This window comes from Leptopilina heterotoma, unplaced genomic scaffold (assembly GCF_015476425.1).
Source record: "Leptopilina heterotoma isolate Lh14 unplaced genomic scaffold, ASM1547642v1 Lhet_229, whole genome shotgun sequence".
NCBI classification, from domain to species: Eukaryota; Metazoa; Arthropoda; class Insecta; order Hymenoptera; family Figitidae; genus Leptopilina; species Leptopilina heterotoma.
Window position 1 is genome coordinate 34056 of NW_025110947.1, and position 27547 is coordinate 61602.

The 27547-nt window shown below is 23.0% G+C and overlaps 1 protein-coding gene across 2 annotated transcripts; it reads left to right on the top strand.

Moving 5' to 3' along the window:
• The first annotated feature begins 2787 nt into the window (after nt 1-2787).
• Nucleotides 2788-24856, top strand: LOC122502443 (protein croquemort-like). 2 transcript variants are annotated; one of them, XM_043612491.1, is made up of 10 exons: nt 2788-3036; nt 18163-18425; nt 18929-19092; nt 21174-21318; nt 21799-22011; nt 22612-22850; nt 23077-23482; nt 23573-23646; nt 23741-23954; nt 24409-24856. In XM_043612491.1, exons 2-10 carry the CDS (start codon nt 18309-18311, stop codon nt 24529-24531), a joined length of 1695 nt encoding a protein of 564 aa, XP_043468426.1. In that variant the 5' UTR covers nt 2788-3036; nt 18163-18308; the 3' UTR covers nt 24532-24856. The 2 variants fall into 2 exon arrangements, with proteins under 2 accessions (XP_043468426.1, XP_043468427.1); XM_043612492.1 differs by lacking the exon at nt 2788-3036 and adding an exon at nt 6592-6747.
• The last annotated feature ends 2691 nt before the right edge of the window (nt 24857-27547 follow it).

The following is a 27547-nucleotide window of genomic DNA, read 5'->3' on the forward strand; positions in this document are numbered from 1 at the left end:
GGCAAATTTTGTTAAAATCGATAAATAAATTAGTTGCGCCGGAGAAATTTGGTCAAAATCAATAAATAAATTACTTGCGCCGGGCAGATTTTGTTAAAATCATAAAATAAATTAGTTGCGCCTGGCAGATTTGGCTAAAATCATACAATAAATTAGTTGCGCCTGAAAGATTTAGTCAAAATCGATAAATAAATTAATTGCGCCGGGCAGATTTGGTCAAAATCGATAAGTAAAGTAGTTGCGCAGGGCAAATTTTGTTAAAATCGATAAATAAATTAGTTGCGCCGGAGAAATTTGGTCAAAATCAATAAATAAATTACTTGCGCCGGGCAGATTTTGTTAAAATCATAAAATAAAGTTGCGCAGGGCAAATTTGGTCAAAATCGATAAATAAATTACTTGCGCCGGGCAGATTATGTTAAAATCGATAAATAAATTAGTTGCGCCTAGCAGATTTGGCCAAAATCGATAAATAAATTAGTTGCGCCTGGCAAATTTTGTTAAAATCGATAAATAAATTACTTGCGCCGGGCAGATTTTGTTAAAATCATAAAATAAATTAGTTGCGCCTGGCAGATTTGGCTAAAATCATACAATAAATTAGTTGCGCCTGAAAGATTTAGTCAAAATCGATAAATAAATTAATTGCACCGGGCAGATTTTGTTAAAATCATAAAATAAATTAGTTGCGCCTGGCAGATTTGGCTAAAATCGATAAATAAAAAAAATGCGCAGGGCAGATTTTGTTCAAATCATAAAATAAATTAGTTGCTCCTGGCAGATTTGGCCAAAATCGATAAATATATTAGTTGGGCTAAGCAGAGTTGGTCAAAATCGATTAATAAATTACTTGCGCCTGGCATATTTGGTCAAAATCGATAAATAAATTAGTTGCGCCGGGCAGATTTGGTCAAAATCGATAAATAAATTAGTTGCGCCGGGCAGATTTGGCCAAAATCGATAAATAAATTAGTTGCGCCGGGTAGATTTTGTTAAAATCGATAAATAAGCTTTTACGAATTTTTTCTTAAGGAAATTTTGAGAAAATCGTATAATGTTTCCAAATATTAGGTCTTAGATTCTGAAGGTACACTCCTCAGGAATATTTACCACCAAAAACTTTGATGAATTTGCAAAGCGTTTCTTTTTGACAAACATATATTCTCAAAATGGGCCTGTGGGGCAAACAGCAACTAAACAATAAAAGATAAAGTATAGGTATCTCGGGGAAAAAGTTGCGCAATTGAATGATCTTTCAAACAAGCCATCGAAAAATGAAATCGGTTGATTCGTTTAGTCACAAGAGTCAAAAAACCGTTAGGGGGTCCGGTTTGCCCCACTCTCCCCTTAATGTTTAAAAAATATTATTGCAACATAAAATTTTTTAATTTTTTTGGTTTTTTTTAAAGTGATACAGTTTATTAGAAAATCATCGCATGTTAATCGCAGTTTTCATTTGAAAGCTGGTTTTAACATCTTTAAAACGCATTTTTTAAAAATTTTTTACGATAATTTTTAAGAATAATATGATCATTTGTTTAAAAAATTAGCCATTTTTTTCAATTGTTAATAACTCAAAAACGGTTCGTTTAAAAAAAATTTTTTAAGAACATAAATTGTTCATTTTTACATGTAGAATCAGAAAAAAATATACAAATTTTTTTTAGAAAAAAATTTTTTGCATTTTTTATATTTTTAAGTATTAATCGTAGAAATTTGCAACTTTTACTTACCAAATACCAAATTTCTACGATTTTAGAGAGATTTTACATTAATAACCATTTATTACTGATTGAAGGTCTTCAAAATATTATCATTGCGAATTTTTTTCATGACCCAACCGATCGTATCAGAAAATTAAAAATTTGAAAAAAGTCAAAGAAAGAATTTATTCTGTTTATTTTGTTCAGTGACCTTCACATGATTGATTCTTGTAAATACATTTTGTGTTTTGAAAAACAGACATTGGATTTATAATCAGTGACCCAAAAAACTTCTGAGTTTTAAATTTTTTATAAAATTTTGAATATACAGTGCCGCTCAAAAGGATTTGCCCACCCTACGGCAAATATAGACATTACAAAAAATTTTTTATATCAAGTTCTAGTAAAGATTTATCTTAATTAACTTTTTAAGTTGGTTAAGGTCTCATTTCAAAGCTAATGTTTTCTACTTTCAATATATTCAAATAATAAATTCAAAAAACAAGTTCTTCATTGTTTAAATGCAATTGACAATACAAAATTTTTTTATTTTTTTTAGGTAAATTTTAAACAAACAAAAATTTGTTTAAACAGAGCTTTTAACAATTTTTCCTAATTCTTGATTTAAAAATGAACATTTTTTGTCCTGTAAGTTTTTTTTAGATCAAAAAAAAAAATTTATTGCCAATTGCATTTAAACAATGAAGAACAATTACTTATTTAAATTTATTATTTATGTAAAATTTATTAAATTACGAACAATTTACAAAATAAAATTAATTAAACTATCATAAATTAAAAATAATAAATAAGTAAATAAAAATCGTAAATTTAAAAATATATTTAGGTACTTCATTTTTAAATTTTCTTTTTTTTCTTCAGTAAAATAAATAAACTTTTTTACTGGACTTTAATCATGTGAATCTACAAAAAATTGAATTTTAAGAATAAAATTTACAAATTAAATATATGAATGAAAAGACATCTGTAATTTTGTTATAAGTACATCTGATGTGAAGCCCGCCAGAAAGAGTGGGAGACGTATGAGGTTTATAGAACAGACTTGGACGTATTCACGATTAGTCTTCCCTTGAAGTGCATTGTAGAATGTTAACGTGAATTTAAAAAAAAAAATATTTTAATTGCCTTATTCGTGATACGCGCTAATTTTCAAAAATCTACCTAAAATGTATATTTAATCTTTTAGAAATATAAAATTTTTTTCACATTTGTTTTGTTTTATCAACATTGGAGGAATTTTTCCATATAGAAGAAACACACGTGGCGTCTGTTTTTCTGTTTTAAAATAAAGTGTTTATTTTAGAACGTGGGCGTAAGTAGAAATATGCATAAATTAATATTCATTTTTCCAATTTATAATTTTTTAATTTTAAATCTATTTTCTTTGTCATTTTTTTTTTGTTTTTATATCAACGAAATATTAATTATTTATATAAATTAAAAGCATATTTTTTTTTAATTTAAAATATATAAATTGAAAAATTTACTATGTTAAATGTTTACGATATTTTAATGTTCAATATGCTAAACGTTTAATATTTTACATATTTTCTATGTTAAGTATTTTCTTTCTTAAAAATATAAGAAAATTTTTTATTAATCTAAGAATTATTTGTTCCCTTTTGAATGAAACTAATATAAAAATATACTTTTTTTCAAACAACAAACAAAATATTTTTCTTGTCGGAACAAAATCTAATCTTGGAGATGATAATTTTCTTATGGATTCGCATTTTTTCAGTTATTATTCCTTATCAAAAAACTTATTTTAAAACTTATTTTTTTAAGATTATATAAAAAAAAACTGTTTTCCTAAAAATTCGATACTAAATTTTCTCTTTTTTTTACAAAAGAAAAATTTTCAACTTCTTTTTTTTTGAGAAATAAAAGTCGCGATGTTATTTTACGCTTTTTTCAATTGAAGCCATAAAATCTCATTAACCGCTAGTATCCTCATCTTTAATAAGTATTGACAAGAAACATTTTTATTCAATTTTCAATCCAACTACTCATTTTTTATTATCAAAAAAAAAAAAAAAGAATTCAGATAATATAACAAAAACAAAGGATATATATTTTTAAAAATTCGCATTTAAATTATCATCATAGGTCTGCAGAGTGATATTCAATTTATGATTTATCTAATTGTTTCTATTTATCAGAAATTTAGAAAAAAATATTTCCCCTTTTTAAAGAAAATTTTTATTATTATAATTAATTAATCGATTTCATTTATTATAGTTTTATTAATTTATTAATTCTCTACTATGAATAGAAATTAAAAATAAATTAAAATACAATATTTTGAAAATAATTTTTTGTACTCAGAAGAAAATAAAAAATTGGTTTAAAAAAACTAATGTAAAAAATTCGAAAAACAATTTTTGTTTTCAATTAAGAAAAGTCATTCCAAACAGTATTTATATATTTTTTTTGATATTATTTTGTATCACAGAAATGAAAATATGTTGATCTTTCTTAATATACATATGTGAAGAAATCAGTTAAATATTCATATTATTCAATGTGTAATTAAAATTCTTCAGATATTAAATATTTGTCATCTTTATTCATTTCGTCCTTTTTTTGCATTTTGAGAAGAGGTAAAAAAAAGTAAATATAAATAAAAACTATTTTTATTTGTATATTTTTTTTTTTTTTTGTATCAAATTAAAATTTTTGTATATAAAAATTAAATTCTAAGATTGGAAAAATATTTTACCAACTGGGAAAAATATTTCTCAAGGGATTTAAGATTATCATATCTTATAAATATATCTATTATTATTTCTCAATCGTAACCTGTTTTTTTTTGTCGAGTGACAAAAACATTTTGATTTAAGAAAAAAAAATTGTGGATTATTCTAAATACAATCCTTTCTCTTTTCTACTCTCTAATAAAATATTTCTTACATATGAATAAAAATTTTCCCAATATTCTTTCTCCCTGACAGATGATCTTGTTAAAGTGCATTTTCAAGGTTTATATTGTAAACTTCCGTGAAACCGGTTTTTTGTATTCAAATGTACAATATATATTGAAAAACCAATGACATCGCAATGAAACACATTTTTTAGATGATAGTCGTAAATTTTTAAAAATAATCTGTCATTAAAATTTTCTTTTCATTATATTTATTTTTATGAGACTATGATCATGAAATTCTTATACTGTGAGTGTTTTAAATTATTTCGTGAAAAATTTATTAGAAAAAATATTGTTTTCGGAAAAATTAAAAAAAAATATTTTTACAAAATGATTTACTTTATTTTTCTTTTTAAAATTAAAAAAGTTTTTGGTAATATTTTTATTAATAATTGTAAGATGTTTATTCGATTATACGAAATATTTTTATTAATGATTGTAAGATTTTTATTGATTATACGAAAAAAATTCATTAATAAAATTTTTAATCTTCATGTGTATGGAAAAAAAGAAGAGAAAAAATGCAATTAAAATTGATTACAAATTATTTTTCTTAAATATTGAAAAACCAATTAAAAAAAATTAATTTTTTATTGATTTTAATTAGTTTATGTATGGGGGAAAGATAATTATTAAAGTTTACATATTAGATATTACAATTTACAATTACAATAATTACATGAAAAAATTTCATTAAAATGTAAATTTAAGATAAATATTACAATTGTTAACAAAACTAATAGAAAAACGGATTGAAACTAATAAATACAATTTGGCTTATGTTTTATTTAGAAATTTATTTTCCTTTTATTAGGAAAATAAAACAATAATTGTACTTCAAGTTTTTAATATTTTATAAAATTACTTCCTCATAGAGGAAGTATTTTTCTTTTTAATGATTAACTATTTTTATTTTTAAATGATTTAAAAATTTGTTTTAACTTTTCTTCAAATTTTTAAATTTTTTAAATTTAGTCATTCTTTTTAAAAATTAATTTGAAAAATTCATATTAAAAATAATTCTTTTAATTCGGTTTTTATTGCTTTATTTAGAAACTAAAAGAATTATTAAACTTTTCCAGATTTTAAAAATGTTTTTCTTTTAATTTTCTGACTTTAACTTTTTAACTTTTTTATTCGACACATTTTTATAATTATTGACAAATTAAAAATTTATTAATTGAATAATAATTCTAATTAATCAATTAAAAACAATTTTTAGTTTTTTTTTTTTTGTTTAGAAAATTAATGAATTAAATATAAAAAAATAATCAATTTTTCTATTTTTGAATCATAGGCGAAGTATGGCAAAGTATAGTAAGAAAAAAAGTTTTTTTATATTTTTAAAGTTTATTGTCAAAATTTTAAAAATATAAAAAAATATTGTTTTTTTCTATGGTTCGACATTCTTAACCCATGGTTTGAAAATATAAAAATTGTTCGCCGTACTGTGCCCATGGTTTGAAAATATAAAACAAAAAATTTTTCTTCGCATGGTTTAACATTCTTTGCTCAAAGTTCAAAATTTTAGCAACAAACTTTTGAAAATTTAAAAAAAATGCTTTTCTTTTTTTTGTTTAAAATGTTACTAAAGGAAAAATGCATAAAAATATAAAATTGATAACACCTAGAAATCTAATGTTTGTTATCGTATTCGTACAGTTGGAAGCAATCATCCAATGAAAGAGAGCATAAATTGTGCATAAATTACGCAAGTGACAATTTTTAAAAGGGTTTACATTTGTGTCAAACATATTCATAATATAATATGTCCGAATGAATATTCCAAGTGTAATTTAAAAGTATGCGCGCATATAGACGATGACGATGATAATAATAATAATAACAACGTCCTTCATCGTTGAAATAAACCCTAGGCTTTATAACTACTTTGGAAAGGTTCATTCTCACAAAGAAAGCCGGGTAGTTTGAAATTAAGTGGGGATGGAGAGAGACCCACCAGAGAATGGGGATGTTGGCTACGGGTATGTTGTCCACATGATGCCATCTCAACTTCTTCTAGTCATTGTTGTGATTTTGTGTTAGTGAGAACATTCCTGTTGCATTCGAAAGAAAAAAAAAATATTCATCCTAAATGTGAGTTTTTATAAAATTTTATGGGAAAAAAATATTAAAAAAAAAATATTTCTTTACACTTTTTTTAATTGAAATATAACAATTATTTTATACCTAAAAAAAATTTTATAAAGTTTCTTTTGTTAAAAAGAAGAAAAGTGAAACAAATTATTAAAAATATTTGTTATTATTTAACATTTGTTTAAATAAATTTTTAAAAATATTGTACCAAGTAAAAAAATAAATAATAAAAAAAAACTTTCTAACAATGAAAAAAAATATTTCTTAAATTCAAAGAATGTGATTCACTGAACAATGGAAACATTTCCTTCTATTATGACAAACATCCTTTCTCTAACGTCGAAAAATTTCTTTGTGTTTGAAATGAATTTTTTTCAATTAATTTTTTATTAATAATTAACGAACCATGGACAATGACAAAAATATTTTAAACCCACAAAATTTGTATATTTTTGACCATGGATAAAATCTAGCAAACCATGGCTAATGACATAAATATTTAAAACCCTGAAAATTTATATATTTTAACTGTGGTAAAAATATGGAAAACGATGGTCAGTGGCAAAAATATTTTAAACCCAAAAAATTGATATATTTTTGCCCATGGTCAAAAAGTAGAGAACCATGACTATTGGTCCGAAACCATTTTTGCCTTTGACCATGCGGTTTTCCAGATTTTGAAAATTGTCAAAATATAAAAATTTTTTAGTAAATTATTTCCGCCATCGCCACTAATTCACTAGATTCTGAACTTAGCTAAAAATTTTTAAAAAATGTGTTTAAAAATATTTTTTTTCCCTCATGATTTTCTATTAATCATATTGCCCACTATTAATTGAAAAACAAAAAAAAACTAAATCCTTCAAGAAATTGTAAAAAAAGAACTAGAAAATATATACATTTATAATATCGCTGCTTTTGCATACTAAGAAAAAAAATTGTCATTTTTTTCTCTCCCTCACTAGCTCATTAATTTATTATTTTTTTCTGATTCTTTCAATTACAAATGAAAAAGTAATATTGTCAAAGATAATTGAAGAATTTTCTAGTGTCTTATGAAGTAAATAAATTAAATTATCGAATTTAATCGAGAGCACAGACGATTATTACTTCCATGCGTGTCGTTTTCTTCTCTGGCGATTAGTAAAGAGCGCTTGTGACGAGATCAACGACCCATGAAGGTTTAATTTATAAAATTGAACGATGACATTTTTTTTATATATATAATTTTTTAAAATCAAAGTATGTTTTGTATGTTATAATTTTTTTTTTCTAAAATATTTCCGTATTTTCTTTTTTTTTGCGATTTTTTAACAATTCTTTATATGGAAATAAAATTTATAATTATTGACAATATTTTAAGTATGTAATTTCATTAATGAATAATATTTTATTATTTACGCGGAAATTTAAAGTTTAAAACAACATTTACGAGATTATTTAAGTTTATTTTTTTAGTCACATTGTGTTTTGCAATTTTAATTCTAAAAATGATAATTATTTACTGAAATTATTGCATTATTGATGTTGACAGTAATTTTCATTTTTTTTAACACTTATTAATTAAATTATTTATTTTTTTTAAGAACGAGTTTTTAATTTGAATTAATTAAATAATTCAATTAATTTTTTATTTTAAAAAAATGATACTGGAAGAATAACAAATTATGTAATATTTTATATTTTTATTAATTATTAATTTATTTACAATTGTACTTATAGATAATTATAATATTAATAAATAATAAAAATTCATGAAAAAGCAATTATTGTATAAAATTAATTGACTACAAGAAATAAATTGCCAAACAATTTTGATTATTCGTTATAATATGAAAAATAAATGACTGCGTTTCTTTTAATAAACTCTTCAATGTTACTGCCTCTTTGATTAGACTTCCGGTTATCACAATGCACATGTAAAATTTATTTGACCCAGTGTATATATGAATCCACGTGGGTTTGAAATTTTCTCACATGAATAACAAGCCTTGACTATATCAAACGATCAAATCGACATTAACTAATCTATTTCTGATTGTTTATATTTATCATATAAATAATAATGATTTTCAACAATTTTTTTCCTTTTGATAATAAATTTTTAAGAAAATGATATTTAAAAAAAAATACTTATAATAAAAAACATTATTATTAGGATTATTTTTTTAATTAATTAATACAATCTTTTCTCTCTTCATGAAAAAAAATTTAACTAAAACTTTTTTTATAGAAATAAGTATTTATTAAATAAATAAAAATTGTAAGATTTTTTATTTAAAAAAAAATTAAATAATAACTTTAGAAAACTAAATTTGTAATTGCAAACATGAGATAAGCAAATTAGAATTTTGAGAAAAATTTTTTTATCTATGAAAATGATGTAAATTTTTTTTTCCAATAGTATTTTTGACAAAGATGAAAGATAGTAGGAAAAAAAAAATTTTAATTTGAAAAGAAAAAAAAATATTTTCATGTGGGTACCTTTAAAAGTTCAAGTATATATAATATAAAGTGCCGACTGCCTTAATTTAATTCAGTGTAGAATGTCTGCTAAGAATACATGCAACCTTTCAACTATTTTATTTTTTTCTATTCTTTAAATTGCTGTGCCAGCTTGAGAAAAATTCCTCTACCCCCATCTTTTTCTAGAAAATTTTTTTTAAACCGAATAAATTTAACCAATTTTGCAGAGAACAAAATTTCTAAAAATTTTTAAATTTTAATCATCAAATTCATTAAATTTTTTTCCAAAAAGAGTGAAATTAAAAAAAATTTTGAATTTATTTATAACTTAATTTTAGAAAATTTTATATTTTAGAAATTAGATTTTAGAATGAAAATGTTAAAAAGACAAGTTTATTAATTTATACTATTACAAGTGATGATAATAAGTGGGGAAAAAAATTAATTTCTCGATATTTTGATAATGGTGAAAAATGCACTATTTTTGTAACTGATTAAATGGAAAAAAATGCATTGATAAGGACTTAAATATTTTTAATGATACAAAAGACACTGACACGCGAACTTGATGCCAAATAATTCTGTGATTCATATATTTTTTTATTGTTTTAATATTTTTAATATTTTTAAAAAATTCACTTATAATAGAAACGAAATATTTTAAAGTACATAATTTAACAGTAAGTGAGAAATTTTGTTAATTTATTTTTTTTTTATTGGAAAAATATTCAATTTCTAGAATTCATAAGAAAATTCTGAATTTTTGTATAGCTATAATAAACTATAGAAATTATCACTCTAAATTCTAATAAAAAAACTTCAATTTTTTCTACTTCTGACAATAATTTCTTTGCAAATAATACTTAATTCTTGAAGAACTATCATATAAAATTATTACCCAAAAATTTTATTAGAAATTTTAAAGAACTTAAATTTTTTAAAAATTTTACTACATAATTCAACTTTTTCTGAAATTAGTTAAATTTTTTAATATATATATTGAATTAGTTATTAAAAATAATGGATTTATAGAAAAATTTTAGTTAAAAACACTAAAAAAAAATAAATTTTGGAGAAGTTAAAAATGATTGCAAAAATTAAATTATTTTCAAAAATTTTAATAAAATTCTTGTCAAAATTGCAATTATTTTCAAAAATTTTCCTTAAATCTACTATTTTAATAAAGTTGTACAAACCAATTCAATTATTTAAAACAAAAATTTAATAAAATTTTACGCAAAAATTTAATTATTTTCATAAATAATAAATATTTCTCAGGAATTCAATTATTTACAAATTTTTGAAAAAATTTCTTCGCAATAATTCAATTATTATAAATAATCAAATTTTTCTTGCAGGAATTTAATTATTTTTAATACAATTTTAATCGAATTCGTCGAAAAATGTGATTATTCTTAAAAAATGTATTGAAGTTCGTCAAAAGAATGCAATTGTTTAAAAAATTTTCTAATAAAATTCTTTATTCGAATTTAATTTTGAGAAAGATTCAATTATTCAATAAATTATTTATTTTTGTATTTAAATAATTGAATTCTCGTAGAATTTGCGAATAAAAATTTATTTAAAAATTAATTTCAGTTAAAAATTTTAGATAATAATTGATGAATATGAAAAAATGAATAAAATTTTACGCAAAAAAGCCTTAAAGAGTGAATTTTTGTAAATAATTGAATTTTAGAAAGGTTTCATAATTTTAATTTTTAATTTTATAGAACTAATTTTTGTTGAAAAAATTTAATTGAATTATATTTTGAAACTTTCTGAAATTTTTATTTTCTAAGATATATTTAATTGAAGAATTTCCGAATAATCGAAATTTCATGTAAAATTAAATTGTAAATAAAACGATTTGAAAATTCCCAAAGAATTTTTTCAAAAATTATTAAAAATAATTCATTTAAAGATGAATTTTAGTTGAAAATTTTAGAAAATAATTGAATTAAAATTATGAAAATAATTATAAAATTGTCCAAAGTTATATTTCTTGGACTTTTGCTTGTAAATTATGTTTTGAGATGCATTTAAAAAGCACCTCAGTCATCGTTTTCCCTGATGTATGGGAACCGTTAGTTGGGATAAAATCAAGAATACAGTTTCCAATCTGAACCAATGGAATAATATGATTTGGAATTTATATCAGTATCCATAGTAAAAATAATTTTCCGAACTCAAATTTTATCTGTGATAACATTTTAACATATTTGGCTCGAGATCATTGAGAAAAGCTTCTGTTTCCGAATCATCAAAGAAATTGAATAGCAATATTTTTTTGTCAAACATATTACGCAGTTCTTCGACTCCAGTTTTCTTGTGATGCCTATTTTTCTTTTTTTCTCTAATTATGAAAAAAAGTAAATAATATTTTGTTGACATTTTTAACCCCTATGTGCACAGCTGGATAACTGCTTTAATTTTTGAAAAATTGTTATGCTTCATCACTTAAAGTATTTACTTGCCTATCCAAAGTAATTTAATATTTTTTTGAAAAGAGAATACTTTTATGTTTTTCAAATAATAAAAAAATTTAATTTAATAGCACATTCATCAGGGCACGACCGCGTAGTAGGGTGTACCCACATATGTTATAAATTATATTTTACAGAATTCATTAATAGTATAAAACATGCTTATTTCCGTTTCCCATACTACAAAATAATATGTAACAAGAATGTTTTTAAATACATTTTTTTCTTAATTTTCATTGGCCAAAAATCCCTCAAAATCTCTATATTTTTTACCATATTTCCAAAATCTAGCAAATCATGACTAAAAGACTATAATATGTAAAAAACACCACTTTTCATGAAATTATATTTTTGAACAAAAAATGTTCTTCATGATGTGTTCAGTATTTTTAGACATTTCATGAAATGCAAATGCAGATTATTATTTTTGTAATTATATGAAATTTCGCAATAAGTTCAGATGTAAAATATACAATTTAATGAAAAATCCAAGTAGATATCGATAAGGGAGAAATAATAGTACCAGTTAGTCATCTGATTCTTCACCTTTGTCAATCAATTAGTCATTCATTTACTGGTATCTGTTTATTAATTTACAATCGTTAGTGCACTTATCATAAAGAAAGATTGTGCCTTATGTTTTATAAACAATAAATAAAAATAAAACAGAACAATTTAAAATAGTTAAATTTAGATTCCGTTTGCAATTTCTAATCTATTACATAAACTATAACATTCTATTTGAAGAAATTTACAATTTAATCAGTTTTCTTTCTATAATTTGTCCAAGTTTTTCACGCTTTTTTTTTAACTGAAGAAAAAGTACAATTTAAAGAGAATTAAATTTTAATTTCGTATTAGCCTAATACGAAATTTTGATTTAAGTTAAAATTAATTCAGTAGCTGTTACAGAATCGTTTATTTACAAGATTTGAAAAATTTTCTTTAAATATTTCAAATATATTCCAAAAAAAGTATTTTCTAGTATTTTTATAAAAAAATGTATTTTCTTCACACAGAAACACTTTAATTTTTGAGAAAATTAAAAAATTATTAATTATACTTCAGTCAAACAATCAATAAAATTTAATTAAGACAATTTTTACAAAAAGCTAAATTTTTGGAACAAGTATTTATGAGAAAATTTGAAAATAATTGAATTTTATGAAGAATTCAATTATTTTCCAAACATCGAAAGAATTCAATATAATATCAATAAATAGTAAATTTTTCACAGGAATTCAATTATTTTATATACAATTTTAATAAAATATTCTTCTCAAATAGTTCACTTATTTTTTTAAATTTTGTAAAAATTCAATTAGGTATTTGTAGAAATAATAAATTTTTTCGCAGGGTTTTAATTTTATTAAAAAAATTTAATAAAATTAAATTCAAGAATTCAATTATCAATTAAATTTTCGATGTATGTAGTTATAAAAAAATTTGAAAATAATTAAATTCATTTCAATCAGAATTCTATCAACATTATTTTCAATAATTTAATTCTTTCGAGAAAATGTAATTAAAATTATTGTATTGAAAAAATAATTTAATTATTGGTAAAATTTTTATTAAAGTACTTTAAAATAATTGAATTGTTTTAAAGAATTTATTTCAATTTTTTTTATATATAAAAGAGTTTTTTTAAAATAATTTTTACTGGAAATTTTGAAAATAATTTAATTTTAAGAAGAATTTCTCTTAAGTTTTTAAAATAATCGTGTTTGTTATTAATTGTAATCAACGATTTTCTTATTAAATTATATTAAAATTATTCGAATACAAAATTAAATTCTTTTAAGCAATTTTATTAGAGTTTTTGAAAATAATTACATTTTTTTTTTTTAAGAATTTTATTAAATTTCGTGAAAATAATGTAATTTTTTAAAGTAATTTTAATTGGAAATTTTGAAAATAATTGAAATTAACAAAGAATTTTATTAAAAACTTTTGAGAACAATTGAATACATTAGAAAAATTCTATTACAATTTTTAAAAATAATTGAATCTGTTAGTTAAATTTTATTAAAATTATTTGAATATAATTGAATTTTTTTGCTAGTAATTTTATTGAAATTGTATTGAAAATAATTGAATTTCTCCAAAACATTTTCTTATTTATGAAAATAATTAAATTCTTGACAAGAATTTTACAATTTATAAAAAGAATTGAATTGTTTCGAAGAATTTTTTATAATTTGTTGAAAGTAATTGAATTTAAATAATATTTTTAAAAATAATTGTATTCTTTCGAGAAATTTTATTAAAATTGTATTGAAAATAATTGAATTCTTCCGAAACATTTTATTATTTATGAAAATAATTGAATTCCTTTGTAGAATTTTATTATTTACGAAAATATTTCAATTCTTGGGAAGAATTTTCTTATTTATGAAAATAATTAAATTCTTGAATAAGATTTTACAATAATTCATAAAAATAATTGAATTGTTTCGAAGGATTTTATCTGAATTTTTCAAAATAGTTGAATTTTTTGAAGGAAAACCAAAAATTTTGAAAATAATGATTCTTTAAAAAGAATTTCATCAAAATTGTTGAAAATAATTGAATTTCTATTAAAATTCTTGAAAATAATCGAATTTAATGAATATTTTTTAAATAATTGTATTCTTTCGAGAAATTTTATTAAAATTTAAATATTAAAATAATAAACAAGAATATTTAATATTATGTACTTAATGAGTGAATTCTTTACATTTTAAATCTGTAATCATTCAAAAATTGAGGTTTATTCTTGAAAATATAAAATATAATTTAATTTACAAACATAAACATAATTTACAAACTTAAAAAATTTTTACATAACGTAAAAACATAAAAATTTGTTGTAAAAAAACATTTGGGAAGGATATTTTTCAAAAGAGGTGACAATAATATGACCAGAAAGCCTTTAATCAAATAATAAATTTACCACATTTAATAGACGGGAGGTAAAACAAAAACAAACAAGAAAAAATATTCAAGATCAAATCACACGATTCGTAAAAAAAATTAATTGTGCGTTCAATATACAATTTTGCTTAAACAAAAAATTTAATTTTACAATTTTCTAAGAACAGGAAATTGAAACTAATAATTTCTAATTAATTATTCATTAGTATCGATAATTAAAAATTGTTAAATAAATAAAAATGACAGACTTACAGGTGATTGTTATAGACATAATAAACCATTTCGTTTTCAATTGTACACACATTAAAAATGATGAAAAATAATTTATCAATTAGTATCATGCAATGTATCGTGAGAATGACATATAGTTGAATTCTATTTTTTTCTACCTCTTTAAGATTAACTCTTTATTGTGAATGAGTCAACTTATTTCTACAGAACCTTTGTAAAACTTATATTTTTTTTGGACCAAAAAAAATCTGCGTTTACGATTGTTTTCTGCAAAACTACTTTTGTTCTAAAATTATTCCTGGTAAATATTATTTTTATTCGGAGTATACTAACAATTTCTCTACACTAACCGCTTTCTTGAAAAGATCATTAATTTATTAATGTTCTTAATGAAAAGATCACTTTCTTTAAAAAAAAAAGAAATTAAAATGTTTTTCTTTACGATTTTCCGAAGGCATCAAGAATCTTCCTTCCTCAACTTCTGCATTTTTGACGAGGTCATAGTCACATTTTTCAATTTTATTCTCTTATTTTTTTCTCACTTCAAAAACAAAAGGATTTTGTTTTTATAAAAATGAAATAGAAGTTTAGTCTTTATCTATAAATAATACAGTTGATAATTACGTTAACCTATCAACCTAATGCAATATAACTTGTTATTGAAACATCAGACCATTTTCGTTATACACTTATACACATTCACGGAAAATTAATAATTAACATTCAGAAAATTTCAATTTTAATTTCTCTAGCAATAGTAATAAGTAATAATTTGAAATCATTTTCAAAACCAATATTTATTTTTACATTAGATTATATAATCAAACTTTTCTTTTTTTTTATTGTCGGCAAACTTGTAATTCTACGAATAGAAACTACTCCTTTTCGTAAAATAGAGAGTTCTTTGGAGTCGATCATTGTGAATCCGATGTTGGTTTTCAAAAATTCAAAATAGTGGATCCAATATGGCGACTACAAAAATTTTAAAGTTTATCACGAGGCGCATGATTATTCCCCAAATGTTATTTGACCGAACTGTCATTTTACCGAATTGCATTTATCCGAACTGTTATTTTAACGAAATGTCACTTTTGCGAATCGACATTTTTACGAATTGACACTTTTGCGAAATATCATTTTTACGAATTGTCATTTTTTTACGAATAGTTATTGTTCCGAAATGTCATTTTCTCGAATTGTCACTTTTGTGAATCGCTATTTTTACGAATTGTCACTTTTGCGAAATATCATTTTTACGAATTGTCACTTTTGCGAAATCGGATTTCGGAACACTATAACTATTCGCATAAGTGACAATTCGCCAAAATGACAATTCGAAAAAATGATATTTTGCAAAAGTGACAATTCGTAAAAATAGCGATTCACAAAAGTGACATTTCGGAATAATAACTATTCGTAAAAATGACAATTCGTAAAAATGATATTTCGCAAAAATGACTTTTTGCAAAAGTGGCAATTCGTAAAAATAGCGATTCACAAAAGTGACATTTCGTTTAAATAACAGTTCGGATCACACTCACGTAACTTGTTATTCAGGGGTTTATGATATCGCTAATTAAAAATTTTATGTTAGTTTTTAAAAATCCAGAATGGCGGATCCAATATGACGACTAAGAAATATTAAATTTAATCCGATTGTTTGAAACTTATTACTTCTGGGTTTTTGGTATTGCTGATTAAAAATCCAATGTTGGTTTTTAAAAATCAAAAAATGTTTTGGATCCAATATGGCGACAATAAAATTTGATCAGATTCTCTAGAAACTTGTTATTCGAGGGTTTTTGGGGTCGCTGATGAAGAATCCGCTGTTAATTTTTAAAAATTCAAAATGGCGTATCCAATATGGCGACAATAAAATTTTTAAAATTTGATCGGATTCTCTTAAAAGTTGTTACTTGGGGGTTTTTGATATCGCTGAATACGAATCTGTTGGTATTTTTTAAAAATTCAAAATATACAATCCAATATGATGAATATAAAATTTGATTGCATTCTTTCAAAAATTATTATTTTGGGTTTTCAGAGTTTTTAGAAATTCAAAGTTTACGGAAAATTATGAAAAATCAAAATAATAGATGCAATATTTTTATGCATGTCACACTGCTTTTAAAGATTATCACTGTGGGACTTTTTTTCCAAAACATCGAAATGTGAGAGGAAAGGGGAATTATTTTTAATTCAGCACAGACGTCCACGTCGTTGTGTCTGGATAGCTCTAAAAGTAGCACATTGTTTAAATTCAGAAAAATACATTTACCTTACTTGATTAGTGTTAAATTTTAATTCTTATTTTTACTTAAAGAATATTTATTCCTGGAGTATTTCCAAAGAGTATAGTTTGAATATATAATAAATTAGTTTGTTGATAGTTTTATTTATTTATTTTTATGAATTTTAGTTTTAATATAATTTGGTATAATTTACATAAACAATGATTATTGTCACATAAATGTAAGAACACTTCGAAGACAACAAATGAAATAGTTTACTTTGTTATCACTTGGTTTTAAATTTTATATATTTTAATTTTTCTTTGAAATCTGTTTTAATTTTTCTTTTTATTAGAAAATAAGTTTGTCTGGAGAATTTTTTTTGAAAAATACTGATTTCTTTAAGTTTAATATTATGTGTAATGTTTCTCTTAAAAGGAATTTAAAAATTTATCTCCTGTAGGAGTCATTCTTTCAAATGAATCATCAAATGCACGCACAGGAAAAGGAATCTCTTAAATCGCGTCAATTATACATTAGTTGTGCTCTTCATTCTTTTCAAAAGGAAGATGAGAGGAGGGATTCTTTCATTCAACAATATTTTTTTAAATTTAATATGTATCAGTGTAAAAAATTCACAAATCAACGAAAGTAGGTACAATATTCTTACCTTGTAAATATAGTTAATGCTATAACAATTTTTATTAATGACAAATTTATTTTATACAGAAATTTTTATAATTTCTTATCACACGTGAAGTTATATGTATAATACTTGTCCAATATTTATACGAACTTTGGTTTTTTTTAACAATTCAAGCAAAAAAAAAAAAAATTGCATCAACAAATTTTAAACCATTTTCTAACAGTTTTTTTTTTTTTTAAATTCTCCCACCTCTCACCCTCAACATTTTAGAAAAATAAATTTAAAAAAATTTATTTTTGAAAAATGAATTTAAAAAAAAATTAAATTTTGAAAAAACGAGATGCAGACAGATCGATTGCATTGTTGTAACTATCAAGAAATGCAGTTTTAGATATAATATATAATTGTCCATTTGATAAGATATAGTTTTATCTTGCAGAGAGTGGCAGAGAGTTTATGCGGAGAGTGAATTCTGGCGGGATTCTCGAGGGGTAAAGAGGCGATTAAAGACAAGAAGTCGCCTCAGTTCAGAGTGCACATGCTGAGGATACGACAACTCGCTCGTTCAGAGATCTCTCCATCACCATGAGACCCTGGGCGAATAAGAATGCCATTTTTGGAATAACTGGACTCATATTTATTCTCGTTGGGGGATTTTTCTCCATCTATTGGCCTTTTATTTTCGATCACATTTTACACAAGGTGAGAGAATTTTAGTAAAAAAAAAAGCAATCACTCTATTTGAATAATTCAATTTTTTACTTGTGTCTAAATTCGATTTGAATAAATATTCTATTCTTTAAATTTAAAAAAATTTATTAAAATAAAAAAATATCTATTAATAAAATAAAAATATTCAATATGAAATGTCAAGAAAATTATTAATCCTCCAAGTCAAATGATAAATTCTACAACTATTTAAAAATATTCAATATTAAAAGAAACATATTTTTAAATAAGAATACAAATATTTAAATATTGAAAACTAAAACAAATATATTTTTAAATAAAAATACAATTATTTAAATATTAAAAACTAAAACAATTTTTAAATAAAAATACCTACAAATATTTAAATATTAAAAACTAAAATAAATATTTTAAAATAAAAATACAAATATTTAAATATAAAAAATAAAAAAATACTAGACCTAGTAATTTTTTTCTTCTTCAGTAAATAAATTAAATCCTCTTTCCAATTTTAGGAACTGACATTGTCACCAACGTCGAGGGCCTATGAAATTTGGCAAAATTCAAGCAAACTTCCAGTGCATTTGAAAATTTATTTTTTCAATTGGACCAATCCTGAGGATATTGAAAATCCCGAAAAGAAACCAAATTTCGTTCAATTAGGACCTTACAGTTTTCTGTGAGTAATTTCTTATCGCACAAATTTGAAATTTTCTGAATCAAACAACAAAATTATTATTAAACTATTAAGTTACAAAAAAATTAGCAAATGGAATTTTTGTTTTGAAGAATTTATATATAATTTTTAAATTTTACTTCGATTTTTTATTTTTAATTTAAAATTAAGTATTTTTGTTATATTATTGATTCATTTTTGTTTTAAGGCAATTAAAGTTTTCAATTAAAAAATTTACATATTTTCCAAAAGGCAAAAAAAAAAAATTTAGTTTCAATTTGACAAATTTGAAATTTTTCGAATTAAACTACAAAATTATTATTAAACTATTAAGTTAGAAAAAAATTAACATGGAATTTTAGTTTTGCAAAATTTAAATAATTTTTCAGAATTTCTCTGTTATTTTTAATTTTACTTCGGTTTTTTTATTTTTAATTTAAAAAATGTAATTTAAAAATTTTAATTTAAAATTAAGTATTTTTGTTATACTATTTATTCATTTTGTTTTAATGCAATTAAAGTTTTCAATTAAAAAATTTACATATTTTCCAAAAAGCAAAAAACCAAATTTAGTTTCAATTTGACAAATTTGAAATTTTCTGAATTAAACTAGGTATAAAAATATTATTCAACTATTAAGTTACAAAAAAATTAACATACGGAATTTTAGTTTTAAAGAATTTAAATAATTTTTTAGAATTACTTTGTTATTTTTAATTTTACTTCGATTTTTTATTTTTAATTTAAAAAAATTGTAATTTAAAAATGTAATTTAAAATTGTAATTTAAAAATTTTAATTTAAAATTAAGTACTTTTGTCATACTTTTAATTCAATTTCAAGGAAAATATACAAATTATATAAGAATTAAACAATAAGAATTTTTACATTCTAGAAAAAATTTAATTTAAACAAAAATTCTCAAACAAAAAACAACATCCAGTATAATTATGCAAAACTGATTTTTATGTAGAATTTTTTATATTTTCTTTCGACAATTGAGAAAAACTTTTTCATTAAATTACATAAGTATTGTCCCAGATATATTGAATGAAGGAAAAAAAAATTCACAAGAAATATATGTATGCTAATATAAAGAATCTATCAACGATTAGTAATAAATGATTAAATAGTTAACCTTTTTAAATTGACATTTTAATCGTAAAATAAAATGACTTTGATTAGACGCTTGTGTGCGTAGGCATCTATTAAGATCTAAATAAATAATTGCTTAATTCTAATTACCATCATTAATAAATTGAGTTACACGAGTGAGATGATTTTTTTTAAACTGATTCGCAGCTTTCAATAAATGCCTTTTTATCATTTTATTGATAAGCCTTTCTTATTTATACAAACATTCCTTTTTATTTTGCAAAAAAAAAGAAAGAAAATGAATTATAGCAAAAATTTTTAGTTGAAGAAAAAATTAACTTTTCTACTACTTTATTAATAAAAAAAAGATTTTAAAAAATTGATCGTTTTCTTACTTTGTTAAACAATTATATATCAAGTAGCAAATAAAAATTGAAAAATAGTTCTTTTTTACTATTTTTAATTTTCTTATTTTTTTCTATTCTTTATTTTATTATTTTTATTCTAAATTTATTTTCACTTAGTGTTATTAGCGTTAACAGTGAAGCTTCCTAAACGATTAGTCACCAATTTTTGCGTCAATCTGATTCCCCACAATTAATTGGGTCAGAGAGTCAAATTATTTTCTTCATATTACTCCAAAAGATCCAATTATATTTTTATTTCAGAAATTCGATAAAAATTCAAAGAAGAAGACTCATGTTTCTTATTTAGAAATGTGATATTTTTTTCTCAAATTTCACGCATTTGATATTTTTTTTTTAAAAATTATAATAATTAATTTTCAAAGTTATCACAATTTTCTTGAAAGTATCAAAATAGTAAAGGGGATCAAAATTGATGCCAAAAAATTTAGATCAATTTTTGATTTGACCCACATTCTTGGTATCAATTCATCACTTTGTTTCAATTTGATACTAAGTTAATAACAGGCGTATTTTAAATTTTCTAAATTGAAAAAAAAAAATAAAATCTGTATTTTTCTTGCAGGGAAGTGAGAGAGAAGGTGAATGTGACATTTCATCCAGAAAATGGAACAGTTAGTTATTTTCAACGAAAATTTTGGCGTTTTGACGAAAAGATGAGCAATGGATCATTGGACGATATAATCGTTCAACTTAATGTCGTTGCAATTGTAAGAAAAATTGTCAATAATTACTTTTATTATTTATGAATATTAACCATTGTAAATTTTATAAATAATGTTTTGATTCTTCTGTTTGGCCTAATGGCTTTAGGCCATTAGACCAAACAGAAGAATCAAAACATTTTTTTATTTATACAATTATATGTCTTTCAAAAATATTGAATTATTAAAATTTTTACTACTATTTTTGTTGATAATTTTGCAAAAAATATTTAAAGAAAATTAAAGTTAATGTTACTTTTCCTTCTGTTGGGAAAATGAACAATACAACTACCGAGGAAAAAATAAATAACATCATTAAAGAAAAATATTATTTGTTCACTGTAAAGGAAGTGCACTCTCCAATTCTGCGCAAACATTTTGTTTTAAAATAATATTTAATTTTTTCTTATACTAACATGAATTTATTTTCCACAGACGCATTGTTTTTCTCTTCTCGTTATAAAATAAAAATCTCTTTTTTTTCAGACTGCAGCAAGAAAAGTGTTGACACTGCCAGCAATGTATCAAGGTGCATTTGCCCAACTTATGGACACAATGAACATGAAACTTTATAATGTGAAAACAGTAAACGAATTGACATTCAAAGGATATGTCGATCATTTGATACAATTAAAAAATACCGTCCCATTGGATGGTGACGATTCACCGCCTTTCGATCGTTTCGGATGGTTTTACATGGTAAATAATTTATTTTAATACAGTGACTGAGATGTTTAAATTTCTTTTCATAGAAACTTTGCAATTTTTCCTCTTCGAAATGTATGGAATGTATGGAAATTTAATAATTAATTTGTGTAATATGAAGAAACTTCCGGTTTCGATGGTTTTAATTAAATTTATTGACGCAAAGGATTAATTAAAAATTAGCGTGGGACAAATAAAAGACAATTTCAATTGGGAAGCGTTTAGACATATACATATAGCCCTTCACCAGTTCCTCTATTAGGTCTACAACAAAACTAGACTGCTCTGAATTAACAGTGAATGAAATAGGTCACTCAACTACAAACTGTAGCGAATTATGAATGAAAAGCAATCGACACATCAAGAATGAACAATAAACTCCCTTAGTAATGCGATATAATCTCTCTTTTTTTTCTGTAACAAATAACAGAAATATTCATTTTCCTAACGATACTATTTTTTTGAATTAGAATTTGTATTTTAATATTGGAACTGAAAGACTGAAATTATTTAGTATTGGAACTGAAATATAGAAAAAAATATATTTATCTCTGAAGGTGAATTGTTTAATAACGATTCTTTTTCTTTTTCTAGAGAAATGGATCGACAATGTTCGAGGGTCACATGAATATGGAAACGGGAGAGAAGGACATTTCGAAAATTGGAGTTGCAAGACGATGGAATTATAAAGATACTATGAAATTTTATAAAGTTCCTTGTAATACTGTCGAAGGAAGTGGAGGAGAATTTTGGCCACCATTACGAAATTTTGGTGACTTCTCGTCTCCTTTCAAAACAAACGATATTAGTTTATTCAGTGCGGATTTATGCAGGCAAGTAAAGAGAGATTTATGCTACTTTTTCTATCTCCCTCTTCTTGAAGTTTATTTATTTTCAAATTTTTAATTTATCGTAGAGTTGTCCCATCCAGCAGAATTGTTACTTTTTACTCACCTAAAAACCACAAATAAATAAATCAACAGTGTCCTAACTTCTAAACAGTCCCTACTACTCTTTATATAAAGAAATACAAGTACTCATTGAATATAATTTTTCCAGACCTTTGACATACGAGTTCAAGCGTGAAGTGAATCACAAAGGTATCAGCGGCTATCAATTTACGCTCGATCGTAAAACATTGGGTAACAATACGAAAAAACGTTATCCTCACGAGCAGGCGAGATATTTTGTACCAACAACGACTACGGAGGACTTCTTTTCCGCGGAACCTACCTCTCAATCAATTGAAAGTGAAGAAGATCCAGATGTCGTGAACGTAGGTCAATGCTTCTGTAACGGAGATTGTAGTCCAATGGGTCTCATGAATATCACTGCCTGTCGTTATGGTGCACCAGCATTCGTTAGTCTACCTCATTTTCATAAAGCTGATCCCATTCTAAGAGAGCGAATCAATGGAATGAATCCCAAAGATGATGAACACAACTTTTATATTACGTTAGAGCCCGTAAGTGTAGTATTTGAATTCAATTTTAGACCTGTATTCGAAAATCTGTACAAATAGAAGAAAAAGAAATATCTTTAAACTATTTTACAGACTTCAGGAATTCCTTTGGACGTAGCAGCAAGATTACAAGTCAATATTTTGTTGCAACCATCTAAATTTGCATCGTGAGTGTGATATTCTTTTTTCTAGCAAAAAACTGTTTTTAAAAAACAATTTAGTCTACATGCCTTCAGAAATTATAGTATGAAATCTTTTCAGGTTCATGAAGAATGTTCCTACGATCTACTTTCCAGTATTTTGGTTCAGTTTAAGAGCTGGCCTCCCTGACGAAATGACTGGACAAATGAAGATGTTAGTCATGACACCTAGCCTAATGCATTATGGTAGTATAGCACTTTTATTCATTGGATCATTATTCGTTTTGGGCACTGCAATAATGTGCTATTGTCATCATGGAAAAACAGGATCTTCGGTAAGTGTAGAGAAATATTTTCTATTACGTCTAAGGTACGTCAATCTACTATTTACAAAGCCGAACTGTTGCGATGACAGTTTCCCCAGTCCTAGGACAGTCTTTCTCAACCTACCCAGGAGAGGACATGTCTTTAAGAAATCATGTCCTTTAAAAGTATAATTAAAATTAGGGTTTTAATCATTTCTGCAGAAAACTTTTCTGCAAATGTTTGTTTGCGTAAGTAGCACTATCATCATTATATTATATTTTAACATTAAATATAAGAATAAATTTATTAATTTTTAAATCTTCATTAATTACTTAAAATTTTGACAAAAACTTTTAACCCTTTACAAACGTATAAGCACAACTCAACGTTACCAGCAAACAAAGGCCACATTTCTTTAATCCTATCTAAAAGAAAAATTCTTATTTTAATTTGACATTTGTTATAATAAAATTTTCTTTACAGGAATCCTCGACAAGAATGTCAGTTACATATCCAAATAGAAAAGCAGAGCTAGTTTATATGGATAAGACTGATAATGAAGATCCACAAATAAAGAGCAATCGACGTTTATATCCAAAATTGTAAATTTTCTCTTTAGGTCAAAAAAGTGATAAAATATTTTTTAATGACTCACCTTAAAAAAGGGGCATTCAATGAAATCAATATTTAACGTGATAATTAATTGCCGATGAAAGACAAGGAAATATTCCAATTTAAATACAATTCATTTATAGAAACAATTTTGAGCCAAGACTGTGATGAAAAAAAATATTTTTGAACACTTTTCTGAATTTTTTTTTTTTTTTTAATAGTTAAAACTGTGAAATGTTTTTACACTGAAGTGCCAAATTATTCTTTTTTTTATAAACTATGATAGCAATCAGATGCTAAATGAAATTTATATACATTTTTTACTATATAGAATTCTTTTAAAATTCTTTCAAAAAATCGTTTTTATAATAAATTCTTTACATATAGAAATATTTTTACTGAAATATTTTTCACTAAAATATTTTTAAAATACTGAAACAATTTTTAAAAACAATATATTTTTGAATTTTGTGACAATTTTTTCTGAGTTTTGAGAGAGAATTTTATAATGTACAAAGAAAATACATTAAAAACACTTTGTAAAGTAAAAAATTGAAAACAATTTAGAAGAATTCTTGAAGATTTAGCAAAATTTTCAGATATTTGCAAAAAAGTAAAATATTTTGAAATTATCCGATTTCAAAAGTTCGATTTTGTTAAATTTTTATAAATAAACAAATATCGTATAGATATAATATTTATAAGGGACCAAAAGTTTAAGTTTTAATGATTGCCCTTAGTCTTCATTAAAGGGGACAATAACTATTTTGAGACAATGAGAATAATCGTCAATATTTTAAATGACGAGACAATATAGTTACCTAATTTCAATGACTGCAACAAAAACCTAAGTAAGATATAAATTAAAAATTAAACGAAAATTCAAGCTCATTATAAAATAAGTAAATTATATAAGAATATCCTTTAAGTAGCTTTCAAAAAAAATTCAAAATAATGAAAAAGAAAATTTTTTTTGAAAACAAATTATTTTCACAATTCAAAATAATTGTGAATTTTAATGTAATTAATATAAGAATTTGTTTTTCACTTATTATCATAATTCTAATTAGAAAATATTTGATTATAAAAGATTCATCATTCAAAAAAAAAAAAAAAATGAACAAATATTCTCTGATTTTTATTTTCTATTTTATTTTAAAATAAAAATTGAGAAATATTTGTGCACCTCATTTAGTGGAAAAAAATTACATAATAATTTATAAAAAACACAAATCATGAACAAGAAGAAAATTCGTCCTTACATACACTGTGCCATGCCATGTTTATTAGCTTGTAAACTATTAATGTAAGATTATTGTAAAATAGAGTTGTTAGCTTCAGAGTTTGAAAGACTTTTTTATCTAGATAAATATTTTGCTACAAAAAGCGGTGCTTAAGAGGAAATCGAGATTCTTTATAAAAATAAGAATTTGAAAATATTTTTAAAGAAAAGAAATTCAAAAATTTATTAATATTATAGAAAAATAGAAATATTTTTTTATTATTAAAAATATATTATGTATATCACCTCTGTTAATCCAGATTATTGTTTTTAATTTCTGCACAAAATTTAATTATTCTGCGATTAATAATAATTTTTGAAAATTGTCATCACGAATATTATTGTAAAGACAATCGACGTTTATGATTTGTAAACAAAATTGTACAGACAGTAAAAATCAAAAATTGTAAACGTTATGCGGAGATAAATAGAAAATGGATTTTATACTTTGTTTTTTTGTAATAAAAAAAAAAGAAAGGTGTTATTTTTATTACTCGTGAATTTAATTTTATGAATAAAATATGTATAAAGTTTACGAATATTAGAAAGAAGAATCGAAACCTCGAAATAAAAGTTTTTATATCAGAAAAAAATGGAAATTATTATTCCTAATCTTTTAAAATAATTTTCACTTGCTCATTTATTTTAAATAAAAATGAAACTAATTTTTTTTCATTTTCACTTTCATTTTCACCAGAAAGAAAATTAATTTTTTTCTATATATTTATTTTTATCCAGAACTAAAACTTCTTTTTTCACATGTTAATTTTTTTTTATTTACACTTTTCATTTTCACCAGAAGTAAAATTACTTTTCTTCACTTGCACTCTCACTTTCATTTTCACCAAAAACTGAAATTATTTTTATTAAAAAAATAAAAAAGTATAAAAAATAAAAAAATAAATGATATAATGTAATATAAATATTAAAAATAAGTAATAATAATTTCTTTTGAAACTTTATTTCCTTGTCCTTAAAACAAAAGTTTTTCTAATATTTTTCTCGAGTTTATTATTTCAGGTAAAAAACTTTTTTTGTGCATTAAATTCATATTTACTTTTCTGTCACTAGTAAAAAAGTCTTGGCTTAATAAAGAATTTATTTCTAGCAACTTATTTCTTTTTTCTCTTTTATTAAAAAAATTTACTTCTAAATAACAAAAACAAATTGTTTTTTCAATTTCAGTGTATTTTCAACTTTTTGTTTAATTTTCCTAATTCAAAAAATAGAGAAAATTTATTTAATAATTTCTCTCTTTTTTTTTAATTAGGAAAATTTTACAAATAAAGTTTTTGAAAATAAAAATGCAAACAATTATTGAAAATTTTGAATTAAATTTTACATTAGATAAATATATATATCTATTTAATCTTTTCTTTCATTAAAATAGCCCATTATTTTCCACACGAAAAATGAAAATAAAAAATTAATTTTTTCATTATTATTTTAGTAACAAAAATTTTTTTTCAAAGATTTCTTTTTTCCCATTAAAAATATTATTATCGAGGGCAGAAAGTAGAAAAATCCTCATCAATAGATTCTTTGTGAAAATATTTTGAAAATAAAAGCATAAACAACTTAGAATTTATTTCGAGAAATATTTTAATGGTTTCTTAAAATTATATTGAAACATAGTTTTAGTTGAAAAACTAAATCTCAGATTTAAGATAATTTTTATCTAGTGTTACTGGGTTAAAAGAACTTATAATTCCCAGCATTCTTTTCGAG

Coding starts and splice junctions, on each gene's coding strand:
- LOC122502443 (XM_043612491.1), top strand. CDS start 18,309: ATGAGACCCTGGGCGAATAAGAATGCCATTTTTGGAATAACTGGACTC. Junction 22,012..22,611: donor GTTTCGGATGGTTTTACATG/GTAAATAATTTA, acceptor TTCTTTTTCTAG/AGAAATGGATCGACAATGTT. Junction 23,483..23,572: donor TTTATATTACGTTAGAGCCC/GTAAGTGTAGTA, acceptor ACTATTTTACAG/ACTTCAGGAATTCCTTTGGA.